Source organism: Coturnix japonica, chromosome 28 (assembly GCF_001577835.2).
Source record: "Coturnix japonica isolate 7356 chromosome 28, Coturnix japonica 2.1, whole genome shotgun sequence".
In the NCBI taxonomy this organism is placed as follows: Eukaryota; Metazoa; Chordata; class Aves; order Galliformes; family Phasianidae; genus Coturnix; species Coturnix japonica.
In genome coordinates, this window is record NC_029543.1 from 1041574 (window position 1) to 1062822 (window position 21249).

At 51.9% G+C, this 21249-nt stretch overlaps 1 protein-coding gene across 2 annotated transcripts in view; it reads right to left on the reverse strand.

Moving 5' to 3' along the window:
- The window catches only part of ADAMTS10 (ADAM metallopeptidase with thrombospondin type 1 motif 10), a 37689-nt gene that overhangs the window by 1775 nt on the left and 14665 nt on the right, over positions 1–21249 (reverse strand). For both annotated transcript variants that reach the window (XM_015886630.2, XM_032440986.1), the window contains exons 4-24: positions 17914–18073; positions 17182–17399; positions 15882–15965; positions 15275–15420; positions 13308–13351; positions 12330–12435; positions 12090–12236; positions 10316–10457; positions 8933–9040; positions 7770–7915; positions 7474–7537; positions 6709–6811; positions 4445–4578; positions 4031–4154; positions 3650–3730; positions 2778–2941; positions 2263–2389; positions 1963–2092; positions 1597–1801; positions 1020–1196; positions 25–181 (exon numbers count right to left, since the gene is read on the reverse strand). In XM_015886630.2, coding sequence (XP_015742116.1) covers positions 25–181; positions 1020–1196; positions 1597–1801; positions 1963–2092; positions 2263–2389; positions 2778–2941; positions 3650–3730; positions 4031–4154; positions 4445–4578; positions 6709–6811; positions 7474–7537; positions 7770–7915; positions 8933–9040; positions 10316–10457; positions 12090–12236; positions 12330–12435; positions 13308–13351; positions 15275–15420; positions 15882–15965; positions 17182–17399; positions 17914–18073 — 2767 coding nt within the window. The remainder of the gene's footprint in view (positions 1–24; positions 182–1019; positions 1197–1596; positions 1802–1962; positions 2093–2262; positions 2390–2777; positions 2942–3649; positions 3731–4030; positions 4155–4444; positions 4579–6708; positions 6812–7473; positions 7538–7769; positions 7916–8932; positions 9041–10315; positions 10458–12089; positions 12237–12329; positions 12436–13307; positions 13352–15274; positions 15421–15881; positions 15966–17181; positions 17400–17913; positions 18074–21249) is intronic.

Genomic DNA, 21249 nt, shown 5'->3' on the forward strand with positions numbered 1-21249 from the left:
CCCCAGTCCCACTGCCTCCCTCACCTTCAGGGTTGTCTGTGGGTCCTGATTCACACTTGGTCTCACACTGCTGCATGCCGGGGGGCTGCAGGGTCTCCAGGCAGTCACTGGAGGGCTGCCCAGTATGAGCCAAGCATTGGACGGATCGTCGCTGCTGGCCAAGGCCACAATGTGCAGAGCACTGCAGGGAAGAACACAACACTGTGATGTAGGGGAAGAGGGCACAGCAGCTCCCAGGAGGTGCAAAGGGTGTTTGAAGCAATTGTTCCTTCTCTTGGTACCAGTGACACAGCTGAGAGCTCCAGCCCTGCTTCCCAGAATCTTGATCCAAGGCTCCAGGGCCCTCTGCAAGGGTCTGTCCATGCAGCCTTGACCCATCATACCCCTTCCCAGCCCTCCTGTGCTCCCACGTCAAAAGGGATGCCAGCATTGCCATGCTGGAGGGAACGATGGTAGCTCCACTTGCATCCATTCCAGCACACTGTTGTGTCCCAGGGATGAGCTGTGTCCCACACAGTGACCACCAGGTGTCCTTGTGGTTGCACACACACTGAATTGTGCCCAGCCACCTGCTGTGCTGCTGCCATGTCCCAGCTATGGCCATACTGTCCCAAAATATCCCCCACCTCACACTACAGCTTGGCTGGGGGGGTGCTGGTACATTTGGGGCTCATTGTGAATGAGGTGTTGACACCCACCCAGCCCCACTGCCATGGCAGGACACCCCTCCTTGTTGGTAGCAATAAGGTTTGAAGCCATAGATCTAAGGGATTTGTGCTGCAGAGCAGGTGAAGTGCTCAATCATCACCTGGCTGGAAGGGAGGGAGCACTGCTGACAAGGCAGGGGCTGCTCAGAAATTCATGGCACATTCTGCACATGCCTCAGGGCATCCCTCCAGCAGGGCTGGGAGCTGTGGGGACAACTCTATGTCACACTGACATGTTGACAGCCATGCCACCAAGGATGCTGGTAAAAGGCTCATGTGGGATCTATGGGGATAAGGAAGGAGCATCCATACCTCTCCCCACTCGCCGGTCACCCAGCGTGGGGGTGGGCAGCGCCGCAGGTTGCACCTCATGCTGGTGGGGGGTTTGGAGCCCTCGGGGCACTGGGAGGTGGGCAGTGTTGCACTGTGGTCGCCGCTCTTGCAGAGCACGATGCGGTGGCGGAAACCTGGCCCACAGCTTGGGGTGCACTGCAGGGAGGAGATACGCATGCAATCAAGACGTGCAACAAGGAGCAAAGACAGTGGTAGCATTGCCCACCAATGCTCCTGTCTGTTAAACTGCAAGGGGACATCTCCCCGTGTTACCCTCTCCATGGGCTGCATCACCAGTGGTGATGAGTGGTGATGCTAAGGAACAGGTTGCCCAAGGAGGCTGTGGATGCCCCATCCCTGCAGGCATTCAAGGCCAGGCTGGATGTGGTTCTGGGCATCTTGGTCTGGTGGTTGGTGACCCTGCACATAGCAGGGGGTTGGAACCAGATGAGCATTGTGGTCCTTTTCAGCCCAGGCCATTCTATGATTGTATGGTTCTACCCCAGTCACCTACACCATGTTTTTGGGCAGCTGAGAGCAGCAGATGAGTGCTTACCTCAGACCAGTCCAGAGCAACCCACTCTGGAGGGCATGTCTGGTTATTGCAAGGCTCCAGCATCTTTGGCCGTGGTTGGGTGCAGGAGGCATCATCCAAAGTCTTCTCTTCAGTGGCAGAGATCTTACGCTTGCAAAAGACGCTGCGTGTGCGGACGCCTTCATTGCAGCTTCGGCTGCATTCGGACCAGTTCCCGATCACCCAGCTGGGGATGGAGAGAAAAGCAAAGATGCAAAGGGCACAAAGCAGACATCTGCCCAGGCAGTGTCACCCTTAGGGACTCTAGCAGAGGACTGTGACTTGGAAGTGGCAGAGGGGAGGATTTCACCTTCTTCCATCCATGCTCCCTCCACCTGTGGTACTCACGCAGGGGCACAGGGCTCGGTGTTGCACGGCCTCTGCCGCTCCAGCATTTTGGTTTCAGGGCTACAGAAATGGTTGGAGACTGTCGAGCTGTCGGAGAGTTTCCTGCACACAACAGACTGGATCTGGCTGCCTGCCGAGAGAAGGAGGCAATGGGGTGAGAGCAAGGCTGAGGCTTGAGCCTTCCAAATCAAATGATTCTACAATAAGACCTGATGCAAACCCTTTTGTCTGCCCCCATGGGAAGCAGCCCAAGAGATCCGAGGGAGAGCTTCCCTCTGCTGACACCAGGTCAAACCTCACCTCCTGCACACAGCACTGAGCACTTGGTCCACGGGGTGTATTGCCATGAATACTGGTTGGATGCATCTCTGCTGATGGGAGCATTGAACTTGTACCGGATCCCCTGCAGCTCTGTCCGTACGAGGACCTGTAGAGAACACATCAGTGCCACAGAAGCCAGCATAGATGGTGTCCCCAAGCCCCAGTGTCTAGTCTGGAATTCAGGGTGGCTGAAGTCTCTTCCATTCCCTCTTTCAGCCCCTTCTGCCATGGATGTAGCAGCACATTTGAACAGGCACGAAGGTGACATGTTCAGAGAACAAGATCCTATACACTCTCAAAATGAATATTTCCATATCTTGGAAGATCAAGAGATGGAAACCTGAGAATTTAGTGCAATTTACCTTTGATCCCTGTGTCCCTTTTACACTGAGTAGCAAGGACAAGGGCTGGTTAGCTCTAATTCCCATGTAGACACCACAAAATCCCTTTAGACAAAGTCTGGTGGGGGCACAAAGGAACACGCTGTTACCAACCATGACAAAGAGGGTGACATTGGTGGGTCCCAGGGCCTCCAGGGACTCAGGCTCATCTGGGGATCTCCTGTAGTGGAATGTGGTGCCTGCGATGTCGAAGCGCCGTGGTGGGTCAATGGAGAGCTTCCCATTGATGTAAAACTCGCCAGCATCACCTCTCAATGCTGCCAGGACAGGGAAAACAGATTCAGCAGGAAAACAAAGCACATGCCCAAATCAATGGAGGAGAGAGAAGAGAAGAAATGATGCTTCAGGGAGGTGGACCAGCTGCCCAGGGCAGTGATGGAGCAGCAGGCAGTGGAACAAGCTGAGCAAAAGAAGCCAGGCTCAAATCCAGCTGCGCACACTGAATCTGGACTGCTGGAGGAGGAGGGCAGCCCAGTTGCGGTTGCTTAAGAGAAGCACTAGAGGGAGACCGGCTCCCACCCACATTCCCATGCTCTGCCTCTGACACATCTGTGTCCACATCTGCCTCACCCCTGCCCTCACCCATTGGTACTGACATCATGCTCAGGGGCAGAGAGGAAGTTCTGTAGTACTGAGGATAAAGGATGCTCCTTCTCTTCCCACCTGGGGCACAGGGACAGTCCTTGGTGGCAGCAGTAGAGAGATATGAACTTGGGCTGTGCTTCCAGTGCACAGAAATCCAGCTTGGATGGACATAAGGAGTCCTCAGTTTACCTGGAGCACCTCTGAGCCCATAGAACTGTCCTGGGGGGCACAGCCAGGGAACTCAAGCACCTTGCCCACCCTTCTTTGATTGGTGCACATCATGCAAAGGACAGAAAAGGAAGATAAGAGGAAAGAAAAAAGCCTGGAGCCTGTCCAAGCAGCATCTGGTTGGGATTTCAGCATCCCCCAGCCCTCCTCACCTAGGTAGTTGATGGAGAGGTTCAGCTCCCGAATGTCGATGTGGACGGAGCCCTTGGGGATCTGGATCACTTCCTCGTAACCTGCAAGATACCGAGGGGTTGTGAGCAGTGGAGTTCAGCCTGTGAGCCCACAGCCAGTCCCATCCCATCAGCAGTGCATGTCATCTGTTACCTGGGACTAAAACACAAAATGAGATGGCGGCGGAGCAGAGGTGCTCATTTAGCCACCCATCACAATTAAACAGAATGGGAAGGGGGGTAGGAACTTGGAGCCAGGCACCTGGGTGCCAGCTGTCATCAGAGTGGAGATACACAGGTGACACCAACATGGCCATGGTGAGGAGGACCCCAGGGGGGTGATGCTGGCTGCCTGCCCCCTACCTCCCTCCGGCAGTGACTGGTTGAAGATGCCCTCGATGGTCTCACAGGAGCTGCCATCTCCCCCACACACACGGCACTTGTCCTCCTTGGCGTCAGAGCCCAGGACACGGTCACAGCCCACGTGCTGGGGGAAGGAGCAGTGGGATATTAGCCATCCTGGTGGGGCCCTGAAGCCCACTCCCAACCTTAACCATTCTATGAGTTTATTATTCAATCCTTTAACATCCACCAGCTTGGATTGGTAGTGTGGGTTGCAGCGATCCACATACAGACCTTGCACTCAGCTTTGTTGAACCAGATGAGGTTCTCCTGGGAGCATTACTCAAGCCTGCCCAGGTCTCTTTGGATGGCATCCTGCACCACAGTGATACCTGTAACCATGTTGGACCTGCCCTCACACTAAACCTATCCCACCTTGCATTCCCCATTGACGCAGATGTCGTTGGAATCCTGCCGGCACGGCGTCCCATCCACCACGGCTGCAGCTCTCTCCGTGTAGAAGTTGAAGCCCTCGGCCAAGCAGTTGAGGGAACAGGCTTTCACCCCTCCTAGGAAAGATGCTGAGGTTTAAAATGATGTCAAAGGAGAGAAAGGAAAGAGGACCCCAACAGAGAGAAGTATCTCCAGGTCCTGGCAGTTTGCTCCTGCAGGCACTGGCGGCGGTCATGAGCTGCCTGCCAGAGCTGGGAAGCCCCTACATTGCAGCAACCGAAATCTCCTAAATCTGTAAGTCGTTATTACACATCAAAGGGGCAGATGGAGGGGAGGGGTGGCCCAGCTGTGCCTGGGAGCACAAAAATGCAAAGCAGCTGGGGGTGGGGGGAAAGGAAGAGTAAACTGAGGGGAGGGAGGAGAAGGAGGAGACAGGAGAGGGGAATTCAACTGCTTGCAGGCATGCTGTAGAGCAGAATGCCTGGGCAATCCCCTAGAGAAGGTGCTCCATTTGCTCTCCCTATGGAGAGCCAACCTCTGCTGCACCCTTGCAGCATCAGAGCCATGATGGGGGACAGAGAAGGTGTGACCCAGAGGACTCACGAAACACAGTAGAATGAGCAATTCAAGGCCAGCAAGAGTGGGATCTGCTGTGGGTACTCCAAAGATATTTTGTTCCTCCTGCCAGCCCTGTCCCATAGTGGAATTTAAACGCATTACAGTTTATGATGAGAAATCTCCTGTTTTCTGCAAGCCCCTGCTCCTCGCCAGCCCTCTCCCAACCCTGTAAGCCATTCCTCCCTCCCTTGGCTCTTGCATCCGCCAAGAGCAAAATGAATAACTAAGCGAATCAAACAAAATAAACAAACAATTAAAGCCGCATTCCATAAGGTATCTGCTGACTGCTGAGCTCTGAAAGGCTGAGCTCAGCACTTCTCGCTGGGGCTGCCTTTCGTTCCTGGGGTCTGGGCTGCAGCACCGTTATAAATCACCACCAGGAAAGCACGGTGTGGCCCCATGGAGAACTCAGTCTCAATCCATAGCGACTCTGTGGCTGACACCAGGCTTCAGTGGGTGGCTTTGTCCTGTCCCAAAATGCCCATGGGACCAGTGCCCTGTGTGCCTGAATGGGAAGACAGTGATACCCTCTGACACCAAACAGTAAATGCCAAATAATGCAGCTCCTTGTGACCATCACCCAAAGCCAACCTGGAGATTTGACATCTCTTCAAGCTGTGGCTGTGCCAACACTTACAGCCTCCCAGGAAGAAGACAGGTTTCATCACCTTATTTTATGAGAGAGGAAGGGGCTAATTAAAGAGCCAAAGAAGAAATCATTTGGGGCTGGATTAAAATACAAAGGCTGATGTGCAACTGAGAAACCATCCCCTGGGCTCAGACCACGGGGGAAGAAAGAGGTCTGAGCAAGGGCAGCTCTGGCTGCAGGGTTATCTTCCACCTTGGCATCCATTGGGGTCTTTGTGTGACTGACTGCTTTGCAATTTTATTACATTTTTATTGATCCATCCCCTGCAGCCTCAGCACATCTGCTCCGGCTGCAGGAGCCCCGCTGGGAGGTGTGCTTATTTACACAGCTGTGAAGGATTTCCCCAGTCAAGTTCATTAACTACATGAAGGAGACGCACTGTTCTTTCTCATTATTAAGAGATTTCTGCCATAGTGGCCTCCGCCTGCCCCCCCTTCTTGCTAGACAGGCAGGACACATGGGGACTGACCTGGGAAGGGGGGAATGCTGCAGGATCCCCTGGTTTGGATCCCTTCTGTTTAGGTAAGAGCTGAAGCTTTACCTGGTGGTGCAGGTAGAGCTCTCCCCTTTGTCTCCCTCATCATGTACCAGGATGAGGGTCCTGGACTAAACAGAGTGGTACTTTACATTGCTTTAGCAACTTGTTTTTCTTCTCTCTGTGTTTGTTCACTCGGTAATTAAGAATCAGCCTCAAGGAAAGCAGTTTAACAGCTCCCGTGCTGCTGGTTCTGCCAGAGCAAAGATCTTGAAGAATAATTACACAGAGCTGAGTGACACAGGATGGGGGCACGGCAGGACAGCCTGGTAACCTGCAGCACACAGCTTGCAGGACCTGTTCTCAAAGAGATGGTCACCTACTGCCCATTAGAGGACTTGGACCACAGAACCTGTCCTAGAAGAGGTGGGAGACCCAAAGCACCGCATGGCTCTGCTCCAGCCCTGCTGCAGCCAAGGGATGCTCCAAGCAGCACTCACTCACCTCCTCTGTATGTCTTCCAGGTGTAGTACTTCCCTCGGAAGGGGACATTATCAAACTCAGAGCACTGCAGCTCTCGGAAGTCCTGGGACCCTGGTGGGCAGTCCTGCAGCCAGAGACAGAGAGAACACAAAGGTGAAGCACTGCCTTACTGCTAGGGCAGGGGTGGCTGCAGATCCAGCAGTGATAGCACCAGCACCATGAGATGGACACCAGGCTCTGCCCAATGCTGTAGGATGGCACATGGTGTTGGTACTGGGGAAGCATCTTATTTCCTAACTACAAGCCCATGGACATTCAAGCTGTAATCTCCCAGATTCAAAGCTGAATTATGTTACCCTGCAGCACAGTTGTTTCTCTTTGTTCCCTCTGAGGTCTAACGCCCACCCCTGGGAAGCCAGGTGTTATAATGGGGTTCTGGGAGCTGAGTGCAAAGCAACTGCTGCTGTGTTGGTGTTGAAAGCCTCTGATCTTTTCCTTGTTATCTTTTGGGGCCCCTTTTTGATGCCAAAGCCCCTTAAGCATGTACCACCAATCTGCCCTTTGAACCAGGTGGTGCAAACGTGCTCCATCCTGCTTGGTTCTTCTCCACTGCTGTCTGCACAGCATGCTTTGCCTCACCCAGCCCCATGGCCCAGCAGTGCCTAACACCCCAGAGCCATGCAGAGAGCTCACTGCTGTCTCCATACTGCAGCACAGTGCTCCTTATCCAAGCCAAAGCCCTGCTGACCCCTTGGCATTCCTCTATGTCAGCATGACAGTACTCACATCGGTGTTACAGGACCGATAGCGTTTCCGCTCCCCCAGGCAGTACTTCCCTCCAATTGTAGGCCTGGCAAACAGGGAATAAGAGGAAAAAAGCAGCTCAGAACAGCAAGCCAGCACTGGTGGCAGATGGCTGCCTCAGGCCAGCACTGGTTGGCCTGGGTGCCATGGGTCACTGGGTCCCATACCTATGGGAACACCAAGGCTTCCACTACAAGGACAGGTTCTGCCTGGAGGAATTTGCATGCCTAGCTGCCAGCATGCAGTGGGTTTGTCTGAGCAAATGCATGCACACCTACCTTGGGCTGTCGCAGTGCCGGACAGAGGAGGACACACCGCCGCCACACGTCCTGCTGCACTCACCCCACGATGACCAGGATCCCCAGGCACCATCCACACCCTCCGGCCGGGTGCCAAAGGGCACACATTCCCTCTTGTAGCACCACTGGGGAGAGACAGAGCTTCAAAGACCTTGATAACGACACACTCTCCTCCTCTCAGATAGCTCCCTGGCCTCCTTTGGACACAGGAGGGCTGGGATCAGATTGGATCCCATGAAATTTGAACACTGGGCTGTACTGGCCTTGGAACGAACTTTGCCATCACAGAGAGCACTCACATCTCCCTGGGCACCATTTAGTCTGAGTCACAGCATCACCATCTGTATGCGCTGTGTACTTGGGGATAGCAGGGATGCTCATGCAGATTCGCCTATGAAACATTTCCCTTGGACCTGGAAAGGATCCTGCACCCCCTGGAGTCAACAGTGATGCAAGGAGCAGGACACTGCCAGACCCAATGCTGTTCTCTAGGCACGATGCCAGACACAGCATCTCAGGGGCTGAGATAATCCCAGGAAGGAAGAAACTGCTGTGTGCTCCTTCCAGGAGCTGATAACCCACCCTGGAGCTACTGGCACAGCTTCTCCCGGCTCCTTTCAAGCCAGGCAGCCCAGTCTGCAGGGAATAATAAACCTCCCAGGATGGCTGGCTGCTTGCACAGCAGTGTGTTAGCAAAGGTGCAGCCACATGCAGAGCATGCACAGCCCTTCTGGTGTCCCTGCATGGAGGCACAGGGACTGCCGGTGCAGGATGCACCCTCTGGTTAGGAAATAACCAGCAGTAAGTGGAGGGGGGGGGAACAGAAATATCTGAAAGTGACAAAAGCTGGAAGAAAATCACTAGGAGAAAAAGATTGCTCTTGGATATGATGAATTTTGAGCTGCAGGGATGTTCAGCCCCAGGAGCTGCCTAATCCCTTTCAATCTAATTTCCAGTAGAGCTGAGAGAACTCTAATGCATTTCTCAAAGCCATCTGCTTTCCTGCACACAAGCTTCTCAAGCTTCTTAAGGAAGGTGGGTGCTCTTGAATCAGCTTTGCACCCCCCAGTAACCACAGTTATTGCTGGAAAAGGGATTCACCCACCCACTGCCAACTCGCCATGTGCTCTGGGCTTCCTTACCCCCTTCTCAATGGTGTTGGTTTGGCAGATGGTCCCCTCTGCAGCAGGGATGCTGTTGGTTATGCAGCGGTTGCTTTTACTCAGACACCATAACTCACTGCAGACCTCCTGGAAAGAGAAAGATTTTGGGAGAGAGAGGGGGAGGGAAGGAGAAAGAGACAAAGACGTGGAGACGAGGTCAGGATTTACCCCGTGCTGGGGCTGCAAGGCTGGGGCAGTGCAGCAAGTCCCCTCCCCAGGGCTGGGGATGTCTCCTTTACTGGGTCTTCATTGCAGAGGTCAAGCACAAGGACCCATCCAGCAGCACCCAAAGCTCATCACCCATCCAGCTTATCACCAAAGCTCAGCTTTGATGAAGGAAAAGACGATCTCTCTTCCAACTTAAAAAGGCATTGACCCCTTCACGGGACCATAGAATCATTAAGATTGGAAAAGACCACTAAGATCATCAGTTTTAACTGTCAACTCACCACCACCATTCCCAGTAACTATGTCCCTAAAATCATGTTATGCTCCCAGAGCTATTACAGCTATTGGGAAGTAGGAACTCTTGTAGCCCTACTGTGTCACCAACAGAATGGACATCCCAGCTCCACCAGCCATATCTGTTCACCCCGTCATCATCGAGCCTATTAATAATCTGCTCTGTGCTAGCATGGAGATGGAGAAAGCCAGAAAATAAAGGGATGCTTGCACCATTGCCCTGCAGTTTGTTTATATGGGATATGGGATGGGTGGATGTACACATTTACCCAGATTTATGTGCACTCACTTGAGCCCCTGTGCCCTTTGGGTTTCTCCCAAACACGCATGAAGGGCCGGGCTGGAAGGGTCATCGCAAGGACATCTTGTGCTTTTGTGATCCTTGTGTATATACAGGAAGAGCCTGACCAAGTTAAAAATGAGCTGGGAAACAAGCATGTAAACGTGGAAAATTTCCATTCCACTGCCTCTGATTGAGATGAGGAGGGGCTCTGACTGTAGTCAGTAGTGCTACTTGGCCTCTTCCTACTGCTGTATCCACTCAATTTCCAGGCAACTCTGGGAGAGCCAAACTCAGGTGTTTGTTCACCAAGATGAGCAAATGAAACCACTGGGAGGATGTTTAGCATCAAGCCATACACTCAGAGTGATGAGGCAAGAGATCCCATGGGATAATCTGATGGTAATTGGGCTGCAGTCAACCTCTGTGGGATGCGAAATGACCTCCTCTGTCTTCTCCCAGGGAAGCAAGGTGGAAAGCTCACAGGGAACGTGCAAGTGCCCTTCATTACAAGCAGGCTAGCAAAGCAATGTTGGCAGCAGAGGAATGACCCCATGGATCTTTGCAGCCCCAATCCTCCACCCCCAGGGAACCGATAGTAAAGCAGGAAGGCTCTCTACCCCGTATTTACACTGGCGAGATTTAACTCCGTACTGGAAACGGCACTGCTCATCTGCATCGTAGGCCTGTCCTGGAGCCACTGTGGGGTAGATAAAGTCTTGCTTGGGTGGAGCGTTGTTCAGGCATAATCCCATCCCAGAGCTGGAAACAAAGAGAGGAGAATCAGAGTTTGGAAAAGCTTTTGGGAAAGCACAGCAGGAGAGCAGCAGCAGCACACCTGGCTCTGCCTGGAGTTCAGCTCACTCACACTTGGCTGATTTGGGTGATAATTTTACTGCCCTCCAGTAGGGAAACCTCTGAGCACAATCAGTGTTGAGAAGGCGCTCTGAAATCTCGCTGTCAGCATCCCCAGGGCTGGGTTTTGGGAAGCACTTTTGGCACACGCAGCTCTCAAAGTTTTAATCTCAATATTTTGCAGACTGCTGCCAGCCCCTGGCTGTCCTGCTTTGTCCAGGTACAACAGACCCCATTTGGCATGACATGGTTGGGTACGAGGACCCCGTACTGCTCACAGAAGCAGGGGTTGGTGGAACCTCTGCCCTCCTACCATGCAGCAGCAGAGCCATGCTGAGCACAGAGAGAGCCCTTGCTCTCCAAGCCCGTCCTTCTGCATGCCAGAGCTTTGGAGGAACATCCAAATTTTGCAAGAAACAATTTTGCCTTTCCCTCCCTCTTCCTCACCGCTCAGAGCTCTCCTTAAATCACAGCCCCTGTCACCACTCCCCTGGCCCCATGTCCTGGGGTCTCATTAACAACACAGCTCTGGTATGGATGGGGCTCTCCAGGATGTGATCCCCTATGGGAGCTGCCACAAATTCGCTGCTGTCCATACTGAGACTTTGGGGTCACACAAGGACAACGGCCGCGATGCTTTCCCGATGTTCTCCACGCCTTGCCGTGCATCCAGGGGTCAAGGACAAGGAGGGCAGATGTTGCTGTGGCCAAACATGAGCTGTGGGATGTGGAATGTGGTGATAAGCCATGCTGCTATGGCCAAGCTTTGCGGGATGGAGGGCAGCCCCTTGGGATGTCTGCCTTCGTGTTACAATGGCAGCATCACAGCTTTGGTCTGTGACCCTAAATGTCTGGTATTCAGACTGCCCCGAGCTTGCTCCTGCCACGATGATCTTACACACTGGCTTCTCTCGTTTGTAATTTAAGTCCTGCCCAGTCCTTCCATTAGGCAGTGCCTGTATCCTCCCACAAACCTCAACAAAATAGATCCCAACTGCTTGGTTTTTGAGAAAAGCCCTGGGGAATGCCTGAACCCTCATCAAAAGCTCCCAGGCAAGGTGAAAATACCAAAATTTGGGGACATAGGTGCCTAAATCCCTTCTCCTGGATCCTAAAGGTGCTTTGGACAAAAAACACCATAAGTTGCTCATTCATATGGGTGCAGCCTCAGCTCTGTCTCAGATCCTCCTTCCCCACCTTCCCTGTGATTCTTGGCTCAACTTCAGCAACGTCCAAATGCCTCCAGAAGCTACAAGTATATGCGTGAAGTTTCTAGAAGCATGGAAGCTAACAAAAGGTCTGACAGATGCAGGGTAAACAGAGCTAGCATCTTTAGCAGGAATGTTAAAAGGAAGGAAGGAAAGCACATGCCTCTTGGGATGGGGTGAGGTGCTGGGAGACAAGACAGTAGGTGCATGGGCTGTGTGCTTTGGGGGATTCTCTTTGGCTTTACCCACTCCACACAAGGGACTGTGAGAGGCTGGAGGCATTTACTGGTTGTGAGGTAGAAAAGAAGGTAAGATGACATGGATTTCTTACTCCAGGAAGCTGGTGATATAATCCCTGCTGCATGTAGACCATACGAAGGGGTTGGTTTTCATGGTGATGTGAGCAGCCATCAGCTTGGCCGTTTCTTGCCCGCGGGAGCCACAGCTGTTTCCAACCCCATCATGATTCATGCCAAACCTAGAAAGCAACACCAAAAATATTAGAAAGATTAGGAACAGGAACATTTCTCCCCACTGGTCACCTATGGGGACTCCTTGGCACTGTACTCACGTGTGGCCAATCTCATGGGCAATGGTGAAGGCTGTGGCCAGGCCAATGTCCTCGTTGATGCTGCAGCTTCGTTCTCGTTCACACATACCACCCACAGGGGCCAGGCCTAAGGAAGGCAGATGAATTGGCTCATTCAAACCCTATCAGGGCAGCCTGGACAACTGATCCAGCCTGACCACCTGCATGTGGTCCTGGCTGACACCCACCATAATGGTAAATCCAACCTGTCTCTATCTGAAAGGCTGGAGAAATCCTCCTGGGATTCAGACAGCAGATTCCCCCGACTCTCTGCCACCCACTTTCCCAGTGCCACAAGCTGTGCCCCACCACTAGGGGCTGAGGAAGGGACAAACTCAGTTCTAGGAATGGGCCAAACCACCACCAGCCCTCCAGCCACCACCACCCTTCCAGGCACCTCATCCACAGCCACATCAGGTCAGAGATCCACCAAATTTTCCTTTTTAACTGCGGTGATTCACAGCAATAATCCCTCCCTGACTGCTTAGTCTAGACCAGGGCAAGACAAATTAGGAGCTACAGCCAGAGAGAGCGGCAGGGTCTGTCTGCGTCTAGCAGTTTAAATAAAGAACTCCCTTTACAGTCATCACAAAAAAGTCTTATTTCTCTCTGCTAAGCCAGGAATACTCCACTAGGCTATGGACCAGCCCTAGATGCAAGCGGTTCTTAATCATCAGGCTGGACCTGACCCAGGGATATAACAGAGAAGCGTTCCAGAGCCCATCCGTCCTCTGGGTTGCTGCTTTTAGTGTTTACAGAAGTAAGGAGGCTACACGGTCTGGCGGGCTGGAAACCACGGGCCTGTTCCTGGCTCTGCTGCTGGTGCTTGCAGGAGCATTGGGTGAGCGCTTCCCCTTCTCTCTCTCATTAGGAAACATGGATGGGGCAGCCCTCCTGTACCACTTGCTCTCAAAGATGTACGTGCTGGTTTGGAGAGCCTACAAGCAAAATCCAACCTACCCAATGTGCCACAGGGCTTATTTTTGTAGATGCAAATGTCGTATCTGCAAAGAGAAGGAGAAGGCGGCATTAACAACATGCACTCCAAAATCTTTTGCAAATGCATCTCAATTTTACCCATGATTCACATACAAAACAGCTCATGCAACACTTCTGGCATACAAAGAATAGACTGCAACAGGTAAGAGATGCCTCAGATCCATATTTTGTAATACTCCCAGGCTGAGACACGCTGTGTTTTTTAAGCATAGCTCCAGCGTATGGGTCACTTAACTACTGAACAACACTGGATGGGGTCAGAGGTGGGGTTTTGATGAAACACAGTGAGCCAGCAGCCCTGAAGCTCTGTGGGTTTGGCTGGATGGCCCAGCACTGCTCACGAGCATCCAGCACACTGCAGTGAGCCAGGCACTTCCCTCTGGGGAGGATCAGGCTCATGGAGCTGCCCCGACTGATGAGGACTTTGTGTCTGCACACTCAGGTCTGTCGCATTAAATCATATCCATTAAATCATATCAATCAAACACACAGCTCTGATTGACTGAGTTTTGTCAACCCATGCACAATTCAATTCGAAGTTACATTTCACTTCAGAATTCACTTTAGTTTCATTATAATGGTAATGCAATTTTTTTAAATGACTTTTCTTTTTGCAGCTCTGCTTTTTACTGAGAATTTTCCAAACAGATTCAATATGGGTTGATTCAAAATGACTCTTTCCTCTGTTCCTGGCCTCAACTTCCAGCTATTGCATCAAGGAACTGACTGTTTGCACATCATTAGCTGCAAATGAGGAAAAGCTAAACGAGGACAGCAAAGTACAATTTCCTCCCAGCTGAGAGGCAGAATCCTTGCAATGGGACACCAGCAGCACCTCCAGAAGACGGAGCTTAGGCCAGAGAGTGAATATTGTTGTTTACTTGTAGAGATGAGCTGCATGCCCTCCCTGCTTCTGTTTACATTCCTTCTCAATGTTCTGCTCTTTGCATGGAGGGCAGACTCAAATATTTGGGTTTTTGCAAGGCTGTGGCAACACTGAGTTTAAATCTACACAGGGAACAGCTGGGTGGTGGGTGCTGCTCCTTGGCCATGAGGTGCATTTCAACCCAATTGTGATTTGGGTGCATGATGCTGAGGGCAATGACTGTGATGTGGCTTTTAGGACACCTTGAATGGGCATTTCACCTTCTGACACCGCTCCTGGTGGATTCATAGGAACGAAAGAAGGGAGGAAGCGAAACTTGAAGCACACAAGGGGTTAAGTACAGCATGGTCCTGGTGATGGCTCCTGTCTCTTTGGCCCCCAGTGCTCTCTCTAAGTGTCCAAACCTCTCACCCCTAGCAGGAAGCCAAACAAGTAAAAAACATTTGTTGCTTTGTTTCGAGCGGATCCGTGAAAGCCTTCGGAGGCTCCGATTCGACACGTCTCCACAAGAGCAAAAAGCCCACAGCTCAGCAAGATGTTATCAGGAATTTATGAGCGACACAGCCGGATGTGCTGGTGCTGTCCAAGCTGGGCGGCGAGTGGCTAAGGGTTAGCTCAAACATCTGGTGTGAGGCTGAAGAATTCAGAGTCTGTGCCCATGTCCCACACGTGTGGAGGAAAAGCAGATGCTACAGCCCCGGGAGGATGAGACTGGGGCCAAGGGGGTGTTCTGCTTGGTCCCCCTGATTGCTGTATGGGCTCATGGGATGCACATGGATCCACCACTTAATAGGGGGAAAAAAGAAGTGCAACTAAATCTTATAGAGACCCTGCCCTGCTGGCCAAGCAGCCACTCTCTGGTGCTCAGGGTGCAGGCGGTGACATTGGAGGATGGATGATGGTTATCTGAACTGCAGTAATCTGCACTGCAAGGGTCAGCCACTGCCAAGTCAGTTTGTTGGGGAATGCATGGAAGGATGTCTTGGGGGAATCATGTGGATGGAGGTGGAAGACAGCACTGCCAAGGTTAGGAGTTCCTTACCTGGTGATCAGCACTGCAGTGTCGTGGTTAGCTATGCCATTCTCAGGGATAGCATTCCCGTTGCCGTTCCTGTTCACAATGGATTTCTGCCATTTGCAGAAGCTGTCCAGGGATTTCCCAGCATGATGGTTAATCTCCAATGTAGGCTGGAATGGAAGCAATATAACAACATGTTCCAAGAGAAGATCTGATGTGAAGGCACTGATGATTTTCATACCAGAAGAGCACTGAAACCAGCCCAGATACCCATCCCCCTTCACAGACACCAAGAGAAAGCAAGACTTTTTAGAACCGTAGAATCATTAAGATTGGAAAAGACATCTAAGATCATCAAGTCCAACTATCAACTCTTCCCCACCAAGCCCACTAAATCACGTCCCCTTCAGGGGTACTAGAACTAATTAAGTCTCTCAAAAGCCACTTTATCCTCACAGTCCCATTTTCCCATTGCTTGAAACCAGTTCCCAGCTGCCTTTGGGAACATTGGTGCACCCATAAGACTGCATGGGGTGGGGGGATTTCTCAGGGTAACATCCAGAGAGAACACATAGTCCCTCAGAGGGAGTGCAGCAACACAATGCAAGCAGCTCAGCAAAGACCAGCTTACCTGATCCTCAGTGAGGAGAATCAGCCGGGTCACCAGGATATTGACAATATTGCCCAGACTCGAGTCCTGGAAAAGTTTGGCAACCTGACCTCCAAGAAACAAGAAAAGACGAGTCTTAAAAATGAGCTCAGTAGCAGGGTGACGGGGCAGGCAGCTGGAAGGTGGGTGCATGTTGGGCACCCATATGGGAGAACAGCACTGCTGAGGGGTCTAAATACTGTCCTAAAAGAAGCAGAAATGGGAATGAGACTCCACATCACTATTTGGATTGCAAAGCCTCCTATAATGTGCTCAGATCTTGGTGTCTCCTTCTGAAGAGGTTCCAATGGTGAAGATGGAATCCTGCAGCACCTACACCTCGCTCTTTAGGGTGAGGAAGCTCTGTGGCTCTGGCATTATGCAGCCTTAGGGATGGATATTTGCTGGCTGCTTGTCAGCAGGGAATGAGACAGCATCTCCCAGAAATCTGCTGCCACACGGTGGGTGTTTTACAGCAGATGAAACAGTTTGAAACTGTATTGTTTTCGAATCTGGCATCTGCTTTAGAAATGCAAACAGAGCAAGCCATGAAAAGAGATCCTACAGAGGACAGGACAAAGAACCATCACAAGAGGGGCTTTCATAGGTTTGATGGATAACCTCCAAGCTCATCTCACCTCACAGGAGGACTCAGCATGACCAGTCGAAGATGTTAATGCATCTAGCCTGGCATCCTGCTGCCAGCAATGACCTCAACGTGATGCTGCAGAGGAAGCTCCTCTGCGGTAACCCAGAGACACAGGCAGAGCTGTATGGAAGATCAGGGGGTACTTCTCCCTACCCCTCACACTGATCAGCCCCCAGGCGTGAGAGCTGACTGTCCTTATGCTTTCCCATGTGTCTCTCAGCTTGGCTGGCTCCATTTGCATTGCTAATTTGAGATGAGAGATGCTGTTCAAAGAATGGGCTTTGTTCTCCCAGTCTAGATCTGGCCTAGTGTGGTCACAGAGGCCAGAGTTTAGCTCTCCTGAAGTGCCTCCCAATGTACAACACAGCGTCCCTGCAGGCTTCGGAGTATCACTGCTCTGGGGCAGTGGCAGCACGTCAGGACTGTTGCCTGGGAAGGAGCACTGCAATCTTGGAACAGATCTCACTTCCCCATTGTGCTCCCTCTGTACCACTTGTCATCTCACAGGAAAAGCATGTCTCACCCTTTACCAAACCCAGACATGCGGGGGTTCAGAACAGGCTTTACTCAGCTTTCTCTCTGCTGCTGGGTACACAAGCTCCCCAAGCTCCGTGATGTGGTTATAACACTTACAATATTCATGATGGCCAGGATGTACTGCTCTATGTCCCGCCGGCCGTGGTATCCCACCATCATTTTGTCAGCCACGACCAGGGTCTCCACGTAGCGCTCTGTGCTGACGGATCTCTTCAAGGGCAGCTGGCCTCGCTGGCTGTGGTTGCCTGATGGCTTCAGTGGGGATGGCTTCAGTGTCCGCAGCCACCAGTGCCTCCCCTTCCAGGGCTTCTCATCTGAAGAGGAAAGAAATTTGGCTGCTGCAAAATCACAGAGGTGAGGGGCGGATAGCTTGGATTTGGTGCTGGGAAGGAAAGGCACTGCAAGGCTCTGTATGCATCACACATGAACCCAGCATACACCCAGCCTGGTCCTTGTTCTGAGCATTCCCAGGGGCTCTGCTGGCATCCCATTGCCCTCCTTCCTGTGCCCACCCCACTGCAGGCAGCACCTCTGCTGCTTCTCTATGTCAGGGCCCTACCCTCGGCTCCGTCATGGGGAAGGGCTGTGTGGATTTAGAAACTACACAGACATAATCTGACAATAAAGCCACTGCAGATCATTTCCTCTTTCCTTTTCCTGCCAGGTCCTGAATTTAGGACTTGGCTTTTCCTCCGCAGACATGGCTGCAGCCTCCAAAGCAGCAGCAGGTTTGTAGGATTGAGGCTCCAGGATTTTCCCAGCCTGCTCCATTGGAACTTTCCTAGCCTGCACTGGGATGGAGTAAAGATGTTTGGTGGGCACAGATACCTAGCACGCCACAGGCTGCATCCATGTGTGGGTACTGGAGGGAAGATCGCTTGTACACAACGTGGGGGCTGCCCTTGCCCTCATTCCCTGCGCTGACGTTGGCTCCTGGGCTCAGCGGTTCGATGAAATATTCCTCCTCGTCTGCAACTATTACCCCGTGCTGTGAAAAGGAAAGAAACAAAAGAGGTAGGGGGAGAAATGGGTGACAATGGCTTCTCATAACGAACGTCCTGATGGTTACACCCCCTATATTTCTGGGAATTGACAAATAGATGAGAGAACATGCAAGATTCCTTCATTTATGCACAAACACTGAATCACACACCAAGCTATGGACCAAAGCAAACTAAGCCATGGTATCCTAAATACCATGTTTTCATGTATCAGCACAACTCAGCAGTGAGAACTACCTCCTTCGCTTTTCAACCTCACCCAGAAGACTTTGGATGTTATTCTCCCTTCTTTGAATGAACAAATCGGGGCTATAAGCCCAGACTTTGTCCTCTGCCACTGGACCTCCTTGGGAGACCACAACAACCAGAGGGAGCAGCCACCAGCAAGATGGGCAACCCAACTCACCAACTGTTCCTGTCTGGCTGGTCCTACCCTTGCAGCAAGCTTTGCCTCTGCATAAAAGGTTTGGGCAACATAAAAAGGTTCCTTTAGCCTAAAGTGACATGCAGAAACTCATCATTCAGTCTCACCACCAAGAAATGGAGGTATTCTACCAGCTGAACTTTACCACTGAGCAAACAAGGCATGAAACTTCCTCGCTTTGTTCATGCAGACCTAGAACAGACCCAATCTCAGCCTTACATCATCTGGCCATCGTCCCACTGTGGGTGCACAGACCCCTGGTGATCCTGCATCAATGGGATGTCACACAACAGGATGGCATGTGGCACAAAAAGGGCAGGATCTGCCACACGGGTGTGGGGAAGCACATCTCTACAAAACATCTCGAGGTCCTTAACCATCCGTGTAACAGCATTACTGCTGGGTAAGTAGGGAGGGTTTCTCCGAGGTGGGTTGCTGCCTCCGCAATGGGTCTCTGCCCACCTCCCTCCCTGCTGCAAAAGCTGAATCGGGGCAGTGTGCGCTTGGTGAAGTCCCCATCTCCAGAGTGCCGGGGGATTTCCTCCTGCAACCAGGCCCTGTTGCTTTTGGCTCTGCTCCACCTTTTCAAACACAAGCGAGGTACTGTGAGGTTAGCCTGGCGAGGGCTGCGGCGGAAAGCTGAGTGTCGGCCTGCGAAGCCAGCTGGCTGCCGGCATCACGGGACGGGGAGAAGGAGGTCACCGCCGGCTTGGGGCAGAGTACATCCTGCCTTCAAACCAGGAGCTATTGGGAAAGGGTCACCACTGTGATCCACAGCTTCCTTGGGGCACATAAGAAGTCCTGTGACTCTGTGCAAGTGAAGCTTTGCTGTCACGGGACTCTGACCCCACAGACCAAACGCTGAGGTCTGGGTGGTGGACGTGACACATGCGTGTTGAAAGCATGCGGCGAGAGGCCCGGAGAGAGATCTCTGTGGTTTGTGGGGGAGCTGAGCTGGATATCCTGTCTGTGATTCACCCAGGTCAGCTGCAGAGCAGGGATGGTTTATTCTATTAGCTTACAACCACGCTTCGGAAAGGCACTGCAGCTTGGCCCATCCACCTCCCCGCACACGCACTCACGGCTGACGTCAGCCCGGCAGCGGGGCCATCTGCCCAGCTCCAAACATCTCATCTTCCCACTGACTTTGGGAGGGCAATGCAGACGGAAGCAGACACCAAGGGCTGAGAACCAGCCTGTACAGCAGCCTTTGAGGAGCTCTGACGCAAGAGGAGAGACAGGCAAATTTCTCTCCTGAGGTTGTTTATAGCTGAGATCTGCTGACTGGAGGACATTGAGCCCTCCGGCTGTTGTACAGACACAGCTCTGCTGAACCCAAGCTGCTGCCCCTGCAGGCTCCAGATGCTTTGTGCTGGGTCCTGCTGGCAGCTCATGGCTCTGATGTGTAGGGAAATTGGCCGTTTTGCCCTTTGCTCTCACTTAAGTCTGGGTGAGCTGTACCCCTCTCTAGCCATAAGGGGCTGAGATCTGCTGTACACAGACATGGCGGTGGGACCAGGCAGAGGAATCACAGAGTCATAGAATCATTATGGTTGGAAAAGACCTCTCACATCCCCAAACATGACCTCAACCTTTCCCACTACACCCACTGACCATGTCCATCAGTGCCACATCTGCACGGCTCTCAAACACCTCCAGGGACGGTGACCCCATCGCTTCCCTAACAGCCTATGCCAACGCATCATCATTCTTTCTGAGAAGAAATTGTTCCTAATATCCAACCCAAATCTCCCTTGGCACAGAGTAAAGCCATTACCTCTCATCCCTATCGATGGGAGTGAACCTATTGGCAGCTGGGGTGCAAGCATTTGAGCACAATGCATTTCACAGAGCTACACATAAATTGTACAAGGAGTTGGACATGGCTTGACACTTATTGCCCATTTTCATGCCTTTGTGTTGGGACCTTTGTGGAGTCATCCCTTCCCTCTTCTTTTTTGCACCCCATAACAAGCACTGGTACCAGCCTACACCCATTTAACAGCAGAACACAGCCCTATCTGCATCATCTAGGAGACTTCTGAGATCTTCCATCCTCACCATTTCCATGCTAAGCAGACCTGGAGCCTGCAGGACAACAGGAGTGGAGCCAGGAGGGTTTGGCTGCTAATCACCTCTGTGCACTTGGGTGCATAGGTTTGCTAGAGTGGAAATGCAGCCCCACTCATCCAGCTAAAGACACCAGCACTGGCCAAATTCCTGGCCCTGCTGTCCTCATGAAGCCTGATGATCTCCCTTCTTGCTGATGCCTGTAGCTCTTCACAACAGGAGGACAGAGTTCATTAAAAGAAGAGGTTGCTGGATGACCCCCTGTACATCTTTGTGCCTGGCTGCATTTTCCAGACAATCCCTGGTATCCCTCCAGAGCTACATCATCTGTGGACTAAAATATTCCAGCATAAGTGTAGCCGGGCCATTGCTTGCTCTGCTCTTGGTGCCCTCTGAAGCACAAGGTTGACTAATGCTGGATCACTTCTTGCTAGCTGTATTCAGCTACCCTTTGACTCTTCTTTTTAGAACAACAGTAAATTATCTAGGACATCAGCAGAAGTCCTGTATCTAAACAAAAGGCTAACTCGGGAACCAAGAATTTATGCAACTCTGATTTTTGGCTGTGAGATGGAAACATTAGACTCTCTGATATAATGAGTCAGATTCTCATTTCTGTTAATAACCCGCAGCACTGTTCTGGCAATGCAATTTAGCAATAAATCAAGT